At 39.9% G+C, this 16,632-nt stretch overlaps 1 protein-coding gene across 1 annotated transcript in view; it reads left to right on the forward strand.

Moving 5' to 3' along the window:
- The window catches only part of rnf17 (ring finger protein 17), a 315,372-nt gene that overhangs the window by 9,879 nt on the left and 288,861 nt on the right, over positions 1-16,632 (forward strand). Inside the window, exon 5 of the mRNA XM_039746236.1 lies at positions 6,790-6,864. Within this exon, the coding sequence (XP_039602170.1) occupies positions 6,790-6,864 (75 nt within the window). The remainder of the gene's footprint in view (positions 1-6,789; positions 6,865-16,632) is intronic.

Genomic DNA, 16,632 nt, shown 5'->3' on the forward strand with positions numbered 1-16,632 from the left:
CTGTATGTCTTTAGACTGTGGGAGGAAACTGGAGCACCTGGAAGAAACCCACACCTACAAGAGGAAGTCTTCATAGGGAGGACCCAGAATTTGAACCCGGTTTTCCTTGCTGCCAGGCAACAGTGATACTACTCTTCTGCCATTCTTCCCAGCTGTGTGATAAATTAACTGCTTATGACATTCGACAGGGGTTTCTAAAGAGCAAGTTTTGCTTTTGTTTTATATTCCATAGCTCCTGTTCCACCTCACTTAAAGTGATGTAGCAAATTGAGATTTGAGAACTGTGAAGGCCATTAGAGTCACCATTTTCATGGAACCAGTTTGATATGGTGCATCTTAGTGACTGAATGTATTCATCAGCAACAAGGTATTGGTAGGCTGCAGCACCCCAGTGGAGCAATAGGACAGTGTTTACCAGGGTAACATTCCCTACACCATTACTTGGCCATTACCAGTATGTATCATTGACATATACTGCTTGTTCCAAATTCTGACTTACTAGCTTCATGTCACAGCAGAAATCTAGTTTTGTAATCATATGCCCGCTGTCATGTCATCTTTGTAGCTGACTAGAGTGCTTCCCAGCGTGATCTTCTGCAGCAAATGTCTGTTTGCTTTAATGTCCAGCACATTACACAATCTCTTCAGAGTATAGTGTATGACACTTCAAGAAGGATAGCTGTTGCTGAGATGTTGTAACCACCATAACTGACATCCATACCACAGTCAAACTTATTTATCTCGCACATCTTGCCAATTCTAATTTTTGATCAAACAAATCAATTGACTGAGTATTATATGGTGTCACAGATAGAGGATGCTGTCGTCCCCTTAAACTCTCGGACCAGATGCCAGACACCAGATAAAAGTCCTAGTAATTATTTTATTAGTACAATAACGTGCACAAAGCACCTCCACTATACTCAATAAATCACAATAATCCAATACACAATAACAAATCCTCCTCTCCCAGACGCGTTGTCACCCTCCCTCCAACTCAGCTCAACTCGCTGGGGTTTCCCGTAGTTTTTTTAAAGTCCTTGACCCAGAAGTGCTCCTGATCCTCCAGTCTATGTGATTCCCCAGCACTCCCAAGTCAGGTGAAAATTCTTCTTTTTCTTCAGCCCGGAAGCACTTTAGATCTTCCGTCCTCGTGACTGGGAAGCACTTCTGGGCCATACGGAGATTACAAATCCTTGAGCCTCCCTGCAGGTTCCTCTGGTGGCCCCCACGGTATCCAGCATGGCTGTGAAGGAAAACTCCAAGGTCCATGATGCCCTGGTGGAATTTGGGGCATCTCCACATTGCAGGCAGGGCTCCATCTGGTGGCTTGGAGGTATTGGCCGGGATGAGCTGTCGGCCATAGTCCACAATATCATGTATTCTGTTAACAGAGACCATATTTGCCTTAGCACTATAATTACCAAAGCTTACAAAAAAACTCATAAACCCGGCCCACCTTAAATCCGTTAGCGTCTTTTGTCTTGTAAATATGTCAAAGCGCAAGCAGCCTGGTATCCCATCCCCTGCCCACCGCCGCAGTTCAATTCTCAAAGACATTTATCTTGGAGTGAAGTACCTGGAGCTTTGTAGTGTAAAAAAATCTATCGTCATTTGGAATACATACATTTCATGTGTGTTCTGTGTCTACAACAATTTATGTAAACACATTGTTAAGACAAAACGTTTTTAATGTTTTAGTTTTATTTGACTAAATGTAGACACAGATAGATGTGGTATAACAAATAAACTTCTTTTTTGAAAACCGTGTCAGATCTTGTGCGTGAACAAGACTGAGACTGGGGAAACTGTGGATGTGGTTGTGAGTGGTGTGCGTGACTGAGAATGATTGTGGATGTGAATTTTTTTTTTATTCGGTTTTATTGTTGAGTGTTCCTGCTCACGCTGAATTAGTATGCACCTTCTGGTCTATGATGTCAAAGCCGCATTGAAAAAAAAGAGAGACTTGGGCATACTGTATATGACATTTGGAATAATTCATTTTATGACCTGTATTGTACATCCCTGAAAACACTGTTGCACTAATGCAACATTATATTCATTTGTATACCTTCATGCAATTGTAGTTAGTGACCATGTTTGGTCCCCCTTCCCCGAGATCTTGCCCAGTATCCACATGTTGCTGCATGTTGGTGTTTCTTTTGTTCTCCAGGAGATGCAGAGGACAGAATTGTACAGAAAGGTCAGTTCCACGCTATATACAGTCTTCAGATCTAAATGTTAACAGTTCCCACACACCAAAGGACCGTCGTACCTACATTACGACATGTATATAATGTGTGAAGCCTGAAGTCCAAATATCAAATAAACACTTTCACAAAAGGTACAAGTATAACAAAACAAGTACACTTTTATTTAAGACTATAACCGAAGAAAAAAGAAAGCAGGTTACAGTAGGCTGCTGATACGACGGCTTGCATGGTGCAATGCTAAGACTGCTGACTCTCATTTAAGAGGTCATGGTTTCGATATCAGCTGCTTGCCAAATTTACCATTTTTGAGTAGTGAGCTGCTCTTATTGTTAATATTATGCGATAAAAACACAGTTTATTTGCGTCTGTTAAAGCCAGTGTAAATGTATGGTACTTGTAAAGGTTATTGTTTTTTTTTTTATTTATAACTTCAGTTTTGTTCTCTCAGTCATGTTCACGTTCCCCCTGATCTGACACTGCTGTTTTCAAATAAACACTGCTATAACAGTTGTGAACTTAAATGAGGACGAGGGTTCTGCATTGGAGAAAGAGAACAGAAGCTTTCCCAGGAAGAAACGTCCACTCACACATAAGAACAACGCAGCTGCACCAGGCTTTAAGGCGAAAGATGGCACCGTATGGATACAGGACAAGGTCCAGTGTCATCCTGCCAGTCAGTCTGCCCCATACCTGTCCTTCAACGAAACAGCATGTCTTACAGAGCTGGCCAACGTATCATGCAAAGTCCTGTTTGTGATTGTTTTGTGATGGTCTTTACATTAGAAACATTTTATATGTCACTTATATAAAAGCCAGATTGAATGTTATTTACCTTGATTTATTTACTTATCTTCTTTCAGCGCAAAGTCACAAGTAGACTGCAGAGCTTTCACTGTTTGATCAACAAGGGCATGCTTACAAAGTACACGTGTAATGCCATGAGAAGTGCCTGCTGACATTTCAGTACGCAAGCAATGGTACGAGAATGCAGTTAGACTTCTTTTTTGGGTACATTCACCATCCACATCTAAATACTAGCATGGGTAGTCCCTCGCATACTGAGGAGTCTATAGCTGCTGGTGGAAGCTACACACAACTGTTGTTATGGTTCTGCCTTTATCCAGAAACGGTTTCATAAGCTTTATGACCTTAGTCTCAGTAAGTCTTTCTCCCGTGAAGCGACTGGGATCTTTTCCTGAGTAAGATCAAGTACAGTAGCGTAGGGTGCGACAGGATTTTCCACCTGCAGCTGAAGTCACTTCAGTACACATATACTTCATTAGTGCGCCTGTGTTGATCAAACACAGGAAGCTCTGCAGTCTACTTGTGACTTTAAGCTGTAGGAAGATAAGTAAATAAATCTAGGTATAAAACATTTGATCTGGCTTTTATATAAGTAACAAGTCAAGTTGGGAAGCCTGCACTGGTACAGTGTGTTGCTGCACCAACTACACGACGAAACAACTTGGGACCCCGGTTGACAATGCCCCAGGCAGACACGCAGTTCAGTCCAACCCTCCGGAAATGACCCTCTATCTGCTGCAGCCAGGTGTTACGTGGGCGACTAGTTGGCCTGGTCCAGCCACTCGGGTCCTCAACAATGAGGATCTAATGAGCCGGATCACCCTGGGGGAAATGCGCCACATGGCCATAATGTCGTAACTGACACTCCCTCACAATGCAGGTAATGTGCCTCATTTGGGACTCCATGAGCAACCGCTCATTCGACACAAAGTCAAACTAACGGTACCCAAGGATTTTCCGGAGAGACAAAGTACCAAAGGAGTCCAGTCTTCGTCTCAGGTCACTGGATAGTGTCCATGTCTCGCTACTATATAGCAAGACAGGAAGCACCAGGACTCTAAAGACTTGGACCTTCGTCCTTTTGTATAGGTATCTGGAGTGCCACACACCCCTTTCCAGCAACCTCATGGCCCCCACCCCATGCTCTCCCAATCTGTCTACTGACTTAATAGGAAGAGTCACCAGAGACATGAATGTCACTGCACTGCCAAGGTAAGTAAAGCTCTCGACAAGGTCGACACTCTCTCTGCAGACAGACACACTGCTGATGACTGTGCCCAAGAGGTCATTTAAAGTCCTAGATCTTGGTTTTTATCCAGGACACTCACAAGCCCAGACAGTCAGACTCCTCGCTCAATCTCTCGAGCGACCCGATCAGAGTCTCGTAAAGATCACAGTATCATCGGATCATCGGCAAAGTCAAGATCCGTGAATCTTTCTTCACTAACAGATGCCCCACATCCGCTGGACCCCACGACCTTGCCCAACATTCAGTCCATACAAGCATTGAAAAGAGTAGGAGCAAGAACACACCCCTGATGAACCCCAGAACCAACTGGGAAAAACACAGAGGTACTGCCTCCACTCTGTACCAGTACCAGTGTATAGGCCGACCATGATATCCAGCAACCTTGTGGGGATCTCGCAAACCCTCAGGATGTCCCACAGGGCAGCATGATCACTTGAGGTGAACACTTTACGAAAATTGACAAAGGCTGCAAAGAAACTCTGCTGATGTTCGCATTTGCACTCCATGAGAACCCACAGTTCCAGGATACGGTCAATGGTAGAATGGTAGACTGCTTAGGCGTAAAACCAGACTGTTCCAGTCGCTGGTAGGTGAGCAAGTGATCACGGATCCTATTGAGGACAACTTTACCTGGCACAGAGAGCAGTGTTTATCCCCTTGTAGTTGCCGCAATCCAGGCGATCACCCTTCCCTTTCCAGATATGGATGTCAAGTCCCGTTTTCCAGTCAGTTGGGATGATACCAGTCTCCCAAATGGAAGCAAAGATTGCTAGCAATTGCAGGACGACGGCCTTACCACCAGCCTGGTGAAGTTCACCCTGGACACCACAGATCCCTGCAGCCTTTCCTCCCCTCAGCTGGTTCACCACTTTTGCAATGTCAGTGAGATTGGGTGGTTCACAGCTAATTGAAGGATCAGCCTCAAGAACCGTGGACCCAGAGATATCCAACGTTCCTAGCTGGAGGATCAACTTTGAACACCTGCTTAAAGTAGCCAGCCCAGTGTGTCACAGCTGCAGTGTCATCCGTAAGGACCATTCCATCAGCTGCCCTGACTGCGACTCTCCGAGGAACAAATTCAGATGTGCGTAATGCTTTGATTCCTCTGTAAGGATGACGTGGGTCGCTAGACCACAGATGGTGCGTCACTTGCTCACAGATTCCTCTAACAAACGCCTTTATCTGCACTCAGTGCCCTCACAGCTATCCTTCTCAGTTCCCGGTACAGATCATAGTTGCCATTGAGCCGTGCACTGCGACTCCTCTCGATGATATTCAGGGTGCCTTGCGAGATGAAACACCTCCTTCTGGGAACACTGGTAACACCAACACAGTCCTCAGCAACCTTCAGGCTGTTGTGACAGAAGGTCTCCCACATCACATTAGGATCGGCAGTCGCACACAAGTCTGCAAGTTCCTCACACAAACTGTGTGCAAACTCGTTAGAAACAGCTGTATTCAAACCGTGCTATCTTTTGCCTTTTCGTCTGGTGCAGCTGCGTTGTTCTTATATGTGAGTGGCTTTTCTTGCAAGGAGGGCTTCTGTTCTCTTTCTCTGATGCAGAACCCTCGTCCTCATCTGAGTTCACCTCTGTTATAGCACATCTTTATTTGAAAACAGCATTGTCAGATTGGGGCGAGCATGAATTCGATTAAGAGAATAAAACTGAATTAAAAAAAATGCAAACCTTTACAAGCACCATACATTTACACTGGCTGTCACAAACTCAAATCAAATGTATGTTTTTATTGTATAATAAGAGCAGCTTACTACTCAAAAAACGTTTATTTTGGGACATGTGAAGGCTTGAACCTGCGACCTTTTCAGTTCTTACCGCTGTACTACCAAGGCAGTTGCTACAATGATGCACACTAACTCGATTTCTTTTTCTCCAGTTATAGTCTTGAATAAAAGTGCACTTGTTTTGTTATATTGGTACCTTTTGTGAAAGTGCTTATTTGATATTTGGACTTCAGTCTTCACACATTATATACAGTTCATGTCAAAATTTTTGTCGTTATTACTATAACAGGAAAAAACTTTGTCTTTTAGGTACGTTTTCAACCTTTCTTGCAATTCCTGTCATCCTACACATATTAATCTTTGTAGATACGGAACAAACATGAAATGCATGTATGTATCTATCTATCTATCTATTCCAAATAACTTTATATTTTTTAGCCTATTCAGCTCTAGGTACTACCTCACTCCCTGATAAACAGGGCTTGAGCTGGGAGAAGTTTTTTTACTTTCTGTAGCAGTGGGAGGATGGCATAGAAGGATGCCTGCTGCTTTTGCTTATCGAGACATTTACAAGACAAAAGACACTGAATGGAGAGGTGCAAGCGGATTTAAGGTGGGCCAGTTTTTTTTCATAGGCTTTGTTAATTCTAGTGTTAACCTATTAAAGTCTTTACTGTAGCAGGGATTAGTGGTGAACTTTGTTTTGCTGTAAAAAGTTTGAAGGTTAACGCAGTTTTAGTTGTTATTTCCCAATATTAAGCAGGTTTTTTTTATTTTAGTTGCAGCATTGAGAGTGATGACCTACGTCGCAGCTTAAAAACTTATCTGAAGATAATAGCTGGTGGTCCCAATGTGTAAGTTGTAGTTTGTGAATTTTGATGTACTATATTACACTGCAAGTTTTTTGAGAATGCTCAAATTTGATTTTTGATCTTACAAATTGTTTTCTTTGTCATACAGTTAATGGATTAGCTGTTTACTGCTATAAACTTACATGAATTGAACAATGATGGAGGGAAATCTAGATTTATAAAGAGATGGCATTAAGATTTCAATTGGGCTGAGGAGAAGCTTCATAGAAATGAAAAACTATACTATACTCAAAATTTCACTAGCATTGCTGAAAATGTCTGGTAGAATTATTACTTGCTGTTTGAATATAAAACTTAAATTGTATCAATTATCCATGATTTTAATTGTGTAATAACTGATTTTTTGACTGTCAGATTGCTCTATTGCTGTAAGAATATCTTTTACTCATATGATTGTTTTTTTTGGTTCTACTTGTGTGTCTGTTGTGTCTCACATTAGAATAATGCCTATATATAGTAAATGCTAGGAATGTTGATATAAGTTAGAATATGAAAAATTAGTTACTAGATTTTTTGTGTACACATAATGTAATAATTTGTAATATCTGTTGCACTGTGAAAGAATGCATGTTTTGATTGTTGGTGTGAATTAAACTAAATAAACATCCAGTAACAATGCTGCCTTTTACATCAGTACACGTTACACCTAAAGGAAATTGTTGGTGCTTGCAGCTGTTATGCATGTTCAGTTCTTACTTTTAGGAGTGTTTGTTGAGTATAACATTGATTTAAAACCCATTTGTTCTGTTATTTTTAAAGAGGAACACCTCTTTTGCTATTTTAGTAGTATGCAGGGTTTTTTCCTTCCATTTGAACAAAGTGAATCATTGAGTTAGTATTGTAGGTTTTCAAGATATTGTCCATTAAGGACCATTAAAGGGAGTAGATTTATGGTGATTCTCTCACTGTCTCATTAACTGGTTAAAACTGCAGTCCAGGAAGATTTTGGCCAAAGCATGTGACAGAGAAAAGGTCTAGTTCAGGATGTATTTGTTGCAGAGGAAGAAACAATTTATTCTATTTAGGGTTAACATTTTTTCGTTGTCTTAAAACGTAATTTTAAAGTCCTAATTCCAATACAGTCCCAGTTTATTCATATTACTGAAGTCCCTTTGTAGTCTTAAAATAGTTCTCTTATCTGTAGTCACATTACATAGTAATGCCACCGCAATAGTGGATTGGGGAAGAAACCATTCAGTAATTCAGAATCTAACATGTTGTATAAAATGTGGGATTAAATCTAAGTGCTCTCATTTTATTCTGTTAACAAAGGCTTGAAATGTAAGTTAGGTTCTCAGGCACAATCCTCGCAGGGTCTAGCTCAACCTTTCCAAATGGATTTTGGTGTGTATAGAAGTATGTAGGTGTTACTCTTCAGAAGTTTGTTACGGTGCCCTGCATGGTGTACTTGGTCTTGTGTATGAGAATAGAGTGGTTAGTAATGCTGAAGGCTATGATTACATTTTAGTGACATAATTACTGAAGCATTTTCTCCACAAAAAGTTACCAAAATGTAATTTGACAAATGTTAGTGTCATTTCTCTACTGTTTCTAGGGTAAAAACCATACTGTAAATACTCAAGTTGTAATATATAAGGTGAGACTGAAGTTTTGTGGCTTAAGAAGAAAATTGTATAGTTGTGGCCAAAGGTTATGAGAATGACACAAGTATCGGTTTTCAGAAAATTTTCTGCTGCAGTTTTTTTTAGATCTTTTTGTCAGATGTTTCTGTGGTATACTGAAGTATAATTACAAGTTTCAGAGGCTTTTATTGACAATAATAAGTTTATGCAAAAAGTTAATATTTGCAGTGTTGGCTAGGGAATCTATTCCCGGGAATTTGGGAATCCCACATCATTCCTTGGAATCCCGGGCTCCCGTGAATGACACAGTGCATGGGTATCTCACATGTGAACGGTTTTAGAACGACGCAACACTTATTTTTAATACAACTACTTAATACACCAATAAAAGACTAACCTTAACTACATGCCGTTCATGCTGTCATAAGTATATGTATCTAGTCAGTTGCTTAATAAGAGCATAGAAAGCACAACGTGTCAAGCGTGCAGTCGTCCAGGCAAGAGCGTACCTTTGTGCAGAGTATGCCAGCCGCTGAGAAAGCACGGACTGCCTCCACTGAAGTATGCGGCACAATCATCAGATACTGATATACTTGTTCTAAACAACGCCTGCGCTTGCCGTTGCTCTGAAACACCGTCATTTCAGCTTTTACTGATGCATCCAGTTTCTTGTCATCATTCTGTGATGGCAAGTTTCTTGGCACAGCTAATGCGGATGCAACAGACTGACGCATTGCAATTTCAAGTTGCTGTTCAAAGCTTTTGTCTGATGAAGACACCAACCTGTACTATCAACAGCATTCGTGAGCTGCAGAGTGCAGACACCTCCCAGTCCATTGTGCTCAGTCTTAGTGGGAGCCGGGAGACTGAGTGCTGCTGGTCTGTTGTTGACTGAATTAATGAGCAACACACTACACCATGGGCCAAAAAACGGTGCCACTTAATTATTTTCAACTATAACTCTGTTATTTCTTGATTGATTTTTACACCCTATATATGTGAGCTTGGCCGTTCCTGTTCAGCTGGGAATTTAGCAGTTTCATTCCCGGGAATGAAGGTCGTCCGGGAATCGGGAGCCCGGGATTGGATTTCCTAGTGTTGGCTAATTCTTTTTCAAGACTTCTGCAGTTCGCCCTGGCATGCTGACAATCAACTTTTGGGCCAAATCCTGACTGATGGCAGCCTGTTCTTGTATAATCAATGCTTGTAGTTTGTCAGAATTTGTGGGTTTTTGTTTGTCCACCCGCCTTTTGAGGATTGACAACAAGTTCTCCATGGGATTAAGGTCTGGGTAGTTTCCTGGCCATGGGCCCAAAATTTCGATGTTTTGTTCCCCGAGCCACATAGTTATCACTTTTGCGTTATGGTACGGTGCTCCATCATGCTGGAAAAGGCATTGTTTATCACCAAACTGTTCTCTTGGCTGAAAAACAACTCCATGCCTGAATGGTCTCGGGATACTTTACTACAACAACAACAACAACAACATTTATTTATATAGCACATTTTCATACAAACAGTAGCTCAAAGTGCTTTACATATTAAAGAATAGAAAAATGAAAGACATAATTATAAAAAATAAATCAACATTAACATCGAATAAGAGTAAGGTTCAATGGCCAGGGGACAGAAAAACAAAAACTCCAGGCGGCTGGAGAAAAATAAAATCTGTAGGGATTCCAGACCATGATACCGCCCAGTCCCCTCTGGGCATTCTACCTAACATAAATGAAACAGTCCTCTTTGGATTTAGGATTCTCACGGAAGGGCTTGATGATGATGATGGTCACGTAGACTTCTTCCTTTTAATCCGTCCATCATTGTTGGAGCATCATGAAGCTTTGAGTAGGTGGAGGTGGCGCAGGCCACCACCACAAAGAAACCGGAAAAGAAACAGAAAAGAGAGTAGGGGTCAGTACCGATTTTAGAGCCACCATGAATAGTTGTTATGATGAATTGAACATACAGAGTATCAGGATTAAGTTAAAATACGATTAAAATGAAGTTATAAAAAGGCCATGTTAAAGTAATGTGTTTTCAGCAGTGTTTTAAAGTGCTCTACTGTATCAGCCTGGCGAATTCCTATTGGCAGGCTATTCCAGATTTTAGGTGCATAACAGCAGAAGGCCGCCTCACCACTTCTTTTAAGTTTTGTTCTTGGAATTCTAAGGAGACACTCATTTGAGGATCTGAGGTTACGATTTGGAATATAAGGTGTCAGACATTCCGATATATAAGATGGGGCGAGATTATTTAAGGCTTTATAAACCATAAGCAGAATTTTAAAGTCAATTCTGAATGACACAGGTAACCAGTGTAGTGACGCTAAGACTGGTGTGATGTGTTCTGATTTTCTTTTCCTAGTTAGGATTCTAGCAGCTGCATTCTGCACTAGTTGCAAACGATTTATATCTTTTTTGGGTAGTCCTGAGAGGAGTGCGTTACAGTAATCTAGTCGACTGAAAACAAGCGCGTGAACTAATTTCTCAGCATCTTTCAGTGATATAAGAGGTCTAACTTTACTTATGTTTCTTAAGTGAAAAAATGCTGTCCTAATGATCTGATTAATATGTGATTTAAAATTCAAATTACAGTCAACAATCACCCCTAAGCTTTTTACCTCCGTCTTGACTTTTAATCCTAATGTATCCAGTTTATTTCTAATAGCCTCATTGTATCCATTATTGCTGATCACTAAAATTTCAGTTTTCTCTTTATTTAACTTGAGAAAATTACTATTCATCCATTCTGAGATACTAGTCAGACATTGTGTTAGTGAATCAATAGAATCGGGGTCATCAGGTGCTATTGATAAGTACAGCTGTGTGTCATCAGCATAGCTGTGGTAGCTCACGTTGTGCCCTGAGATAATCTGACCTAACGGAAGCATGTAGATTGAGAATAACAGCGGACCCAGGATAGAGCCTTGTGGAACACCATATTGGATATCATGTGTCTTCGAGTTGTAATTCCCACAACTAACAAAATATTTTCTCCCTGTCAGGTAGGATTCAAACCAATACTGTTGGCATGACACAAGACTGATGGTAATGCTCACGTTTTCTTCTCTGGACAATCTTTTTTCCAGATGCCCCAAACAATCAGAAAGGGGATTCATCAGAGAAAAAGTCATTACCCCAGTCCTCAGTAGTCCAATCCATGAACCTTTTGCCGAATATCAGTCTGTCCCTGATGTTTTTCTTGGAGAGAAGTAGCTTCTTTGCTGCCCTTTTTGACACCAGGCCATCCTTCAAAAGTCTTTGCCTCACTGATGTACTCACACTTGCGTGCTGCCATTCCTGAGCAAGCTCTGTACTGCTGGTGCCCCGATCTTGCAACTGAATCAACTTTAGGAGACAGTCCTGGAGCTTGCTGGACTTTCTTGTGCACCCTGAAGCCTCCTTCACAACAACTGAACCTCTCTATTATAACTCAATCAGAGTGATCTCCAGCCTTGTTCTCATCAACACTCTCATCTGTGTTAACGAGAGGATCACTGAAATTATGTCAGCAGATCCTTTTGTGGTAGGGCTGAAAAGCAGTGGAAATGTTTTTTTTTTTTTTGGGATTAAGTTCATTTTCATGGCCTAAAGTGACTTTGAAATGAATTGCAATTCATTTGATCACTCTTCATAACATTCTGGAGTATATGCAAATTGCCATAATAAAAATTGAGGCAGCAGACTTTGTGAAAATTAATTTTTGTGTCATTCTCAAAACTTTTGGCCAGTTTTGAAGTAGGTTTATAGCAGTGGTCTGAGCTGACATGCCTAGTACAGTGGGAACTATACCAGACAATTTATTGATAATTTTAAGAAAGGGTGCTGCCAGAACGGTAACTTTTCAGTATTTTTTTTAGGATTAAGTGCAAGTAGGTTTCATTTTAGAAATTAAAGGTTTCCTGTTCTGTGTATCTAGTTAAAATTACCAAAGTGATGTGCCCTAGGAAAGATATGGTTTGTCATTGCAGTATTTAGTGTTTTCTGCCTACGCTGCACTGTCTGTGCAATGCGGCCGCAGAGAGCTTAAACAACTCGGCACATCCACATAAAAAACGATAAGGCGTGAGGGAGCTTTCTTGAAGGCTTTTACTGGACATACCTCGTTGTAAACTGAAATATATACAAAAGAAAGCTGCGGTTAGATGTTTGCGCTTAGTTTTATTCAGGTTATTAGTACTGATAGTTTAGTGGCAGCATAGTATTACAGAGCACATTCCTGTCCCACTATTAAGATGACTTCTCTGTGTTAAATATTTCATTGATAGCAAATGAATGCACTTCAGAAATCATAGTATATTTAGTATAAGTTTTTAACAGGGATTACCTCTCTGTGCTAATGAATAACCATTGAGTGGTTAATGTCCGTCCAGCGTATGACTGTAAAATGGATAATAAAATACACTCTTATCCTATTCATTTGTTCCTTATCCTTAATTTTGTGGGTCATTTCAATATCAACATTTATGTTCTTAGTAAGTATACAAAAATTGGGTTGATTTTTGATAGTTTTCTTCTTTTATTTCTTGCTTGTTTCTTAATCTTTTTAATTTTATTTGAAGACCTTGACATTCCATACGATCAGGTCTAACTTGTGCAGTGAAGAAGATAACATTACATGCAATCAGGTCAAACATAAAACAGAATTCAACCCCCACCAGATAGAGAGAGAGAGGAGTTCATCAGCAAGAGCAAATCTATAAAAACAACAAAGAAGGAAGAATGTTATTAATTAGATCTTTCCATATTTATTTAAAAAAAAAAAATCATTGATCTCATCTGTTATTAGTAATGGACATCTAGGATGCACGAAGCTCTGCTAGTGACGTTTAGATTTTTTAAAAATTTTTAAATTTATTTTTATTATTATTAACTTTAGTTCCGAGGTATCCTGTATTTAGACAACTGAAGAGTATTTAATTACAAGTATATGAAAAACATGAGCAGCAGATCACGGGGCCAGAAAGGGAAGGAAAAGTTATCAAAGTCTAAAGTCTCAAGTTTGCAATACATTCTGTCAGAGACTGAGTTGGAAGAGATGGGCGAAACAGTTGATTAGCTGGGACTTCACACTGCACTATTGGCTCTAGCTGATAGCGAATGTGGGAGTAAAACTGCAAATTAGGCATACAATGATAATTCGCCAATCTCAGGAGGGTTATCAGTACTGAGCATTTCTTCCCTTTTCCTGCTGTCAGCTACTACCAGTACCCTCAGTGAGTAAACCGCATCAACTCCATCCAGATCTGTGACATGAAGAAGATGGAAATGAATTGTCTGCACTTAATGGTAATGATTACCACACTCAGGGGGAGTATAAATTGTATAAAGAGTGATATAAAGAAGGATGTACACAAGAGAAATTACAAAATTGACAACAGAATAAACAATCGGATATAAAAGATCACGAGGTACATTTTAGCCCTAACTTTGTGGTAAGCTTCTAAACATTCTAGCAAGAATTGATGTAAAAATAAAGGAAAATAAGTGAAATTCAGAATAATACGGAGTACTTGGTGCTCATCTTAAAAATGTTAAGTAAACATTTATGGCTTGTATTGAAGAAGTTGAATAATTGACTTCCACCGTTGAGAAAAATGTAACTGCTGTAGATTCCGAATGCAAAGTGCTCGGTGATAAACTAGCTGCACTGGAAGATTAGATATAGAAGAAACCACATTGGAATCGAAGGTCTCCCTGAAAACCTTAAATCCAAACCCAGTGAAATTTTTAGCTGAACTGCTCACTAAAATAGTTGGAGAGGACTTCAAATCGGACACCGAGACCTCAGCAGCTTAACACATACGTGGATCAAATGACTGAAAAACTAGAGAAGCCTGATTGTCCGTTTTCAACTTTGGGTTAAAGAAAATTTGATGTTGATTCCCAGACAGAAAGAAGAGATTATATTTGAATATAACCACATTTGAATTTTTGCAGGTTTCTTTCCTTCCAACAGCAGCCAAATGAGCTGCATTCTACAGCATTAAACAATGCATTACTGAAATTTCATTACAATGCAAAACTGAAATCTGATACAGTATGTTGCATCCTGCTAAACTGAAAGTGATTTTTCATGATCAATTCTATATCTTTAATTCTCCTAAAGAAGCAGAAAAAAGCTAAAAGGATAGATCCAGACATTATTTAAAACACAATGCAAAGAAGATTCTGCCTGCAACTTGGACTATTTGTAATGCAATACAAGAAGCAAACGAGAGGGGGTTGGAGGTGCGGTGAAAGAGAGCAAGTTATTTATCCTTATTGCATTTCAAAATACATTACAAACAGACAATTTGCTGTAACTGTACATTGTCTCCTTTTTGGACACTTTTTTGTTATTCTTTCCAATTACTGTATTGTAATATTATATTTTAATCTTATTGTAATCTTTTTAGTTAGCCAATAAAAGGTGTCATTTTGCTTGACTTTTTACTAGATTCATAATGGCTAACACGTTACTACAATTACTGTATTAAAATTGAATCTGTTAAATACTTGTATATTTTGGTAACCACTAAGTAACTAGTAATTCACAGTGTTGTTAGACTTGTTTTTTTCCTGCCCCTAAGGAAACTGTTTAACCTCATACCTTAGGGTTATTGTATCAGGCCTGTACTATCATACGTTATCTCAATTAGGAGACTACTTAACATCATACCCTTGGTTTGTTGCATTTAGAATGTACAATCAATTTTAATCGTTACTACTCTGCTTTATGGGTTGTTTTGTTCAAGATGTGCTCTGCCTCTTGGCAAGTCAGAGTCAGGAGTTACAATTGTTGGGGTAAAAAGGCTAAATAAAAAGTGAGTGCCAACATAACAATAGGCTCCTTGGCCATATACTTGGCAACAATATGAAATCAAAGTTAAAACTAATGTATGAAACAACGTACTACCTTTTCTAGGACCCTATGGAATCAGTTTTATTTTTTCACAAATTGCATTTTTTTTTTTTTTTTTGATTTTTGGTTTTCACCATTTTTTTTTTCCTTGATTCAGATTTTTTTTTACCTGTAAGTAGCAACAACTACAACACAACAAACAATAATGAAATGGCACTTTACATTCTTTTTAACGAAACTACACACTAGCACAACTGAACCTTATTTTGTAGTTCCAGTCATCAGGTAGGAGCCCAGATCCTCCAAGATGCTGTATCATGAGACTGCAGTAGGACAGTAAGTGCCCTCCATAATTGTTAGAGCTGTTACTAGTTTTATGCATCCTTCTGAGATGTAGGTTAAATTTACTTTTAGGGTTTAGGATATTTGTTACAGCCTAAGCTGATTGTGTCCTCAGCCAGAAAGAACTTTTTGTAGAGGTGAATATATTCAGTGAAGTACCCTACTGATTTGAACCAGATATTCTACCTGGTGTTTCCTGTGTCTGTGGTTCCTGGCAGGCCTCCTTAAGAAGGCAGACTTTACCCACCTCACTAATGATGCAGCCTCACTAAAGTATTTATAGTGCTGCCAGTTCCCTCCAATCAAGCTGATGACATGACACAAGCAGATTGAAAGTACACTGTTAGACATAACCCCTTTTAAAACTTTGTGGTTTGCTTTCAGACAGTATGATGCATTGTCTGTTACCACTGCTAAAATTTTCACAAGATTCTGCTGGTTGTTGTGACGACTGAAGTGATGCCTGTGAAAGGTGGAAAATTTGTAGCAAAGCTGGCTCTAGAATGGTTGGGCCCAGCTGATACAATAAAGATAAAAGGTCCTGTAACTTATTCAATAAAGTGGGGATTGCCGGGGATTAAAAAGGTAGGCACTGTAAACCTCTCTAATCTCAAGCCTTGGTTCGGCTGTACGCCATTGCAGCGGCACTATGGGGGAGTGAAAACTTCAACTTCCAGCAGTCCCTGCAGTGGCTCTAATTGGTCTTCTGCTAAGGGTGCTTGGGCTGCTGGGGACAAGGAGACCAGTTATAAAGAGGATGAGAGAGGTCTTTTGTTGTTGAGTTACCTGTCTGTTCTCTTTTCCGTTTACTACCTGTGGATTCTTGTTTGTCCTGGAATGTCTCGTGTTTCGGTGTTTGGACTGTTTGGTGTCGTCCTGCTGCTTGAGGCCTGTCTTAGGATTTGTTGTCCACCTGCGAACAAAAGTAGCACTCCTGATCCCATCACGTGCCTTCAATAGGAAATACTGATAGGACTGATCT

This window comes from Polypterus senegalus, chromosome 2 (assembly GCF_016835505.1).
Source record: "Polypterus senegalus isolate Bchr_013 chromosome 2, ASM1683550v1, whole genome shotgun sequence".
Taxonomy (NCBI): Eukaryota; Metazoa; Chordata; class Cladistia; order Polypteriformes; family Polypteridae; genus Polypterus; species Polypterus senegalus.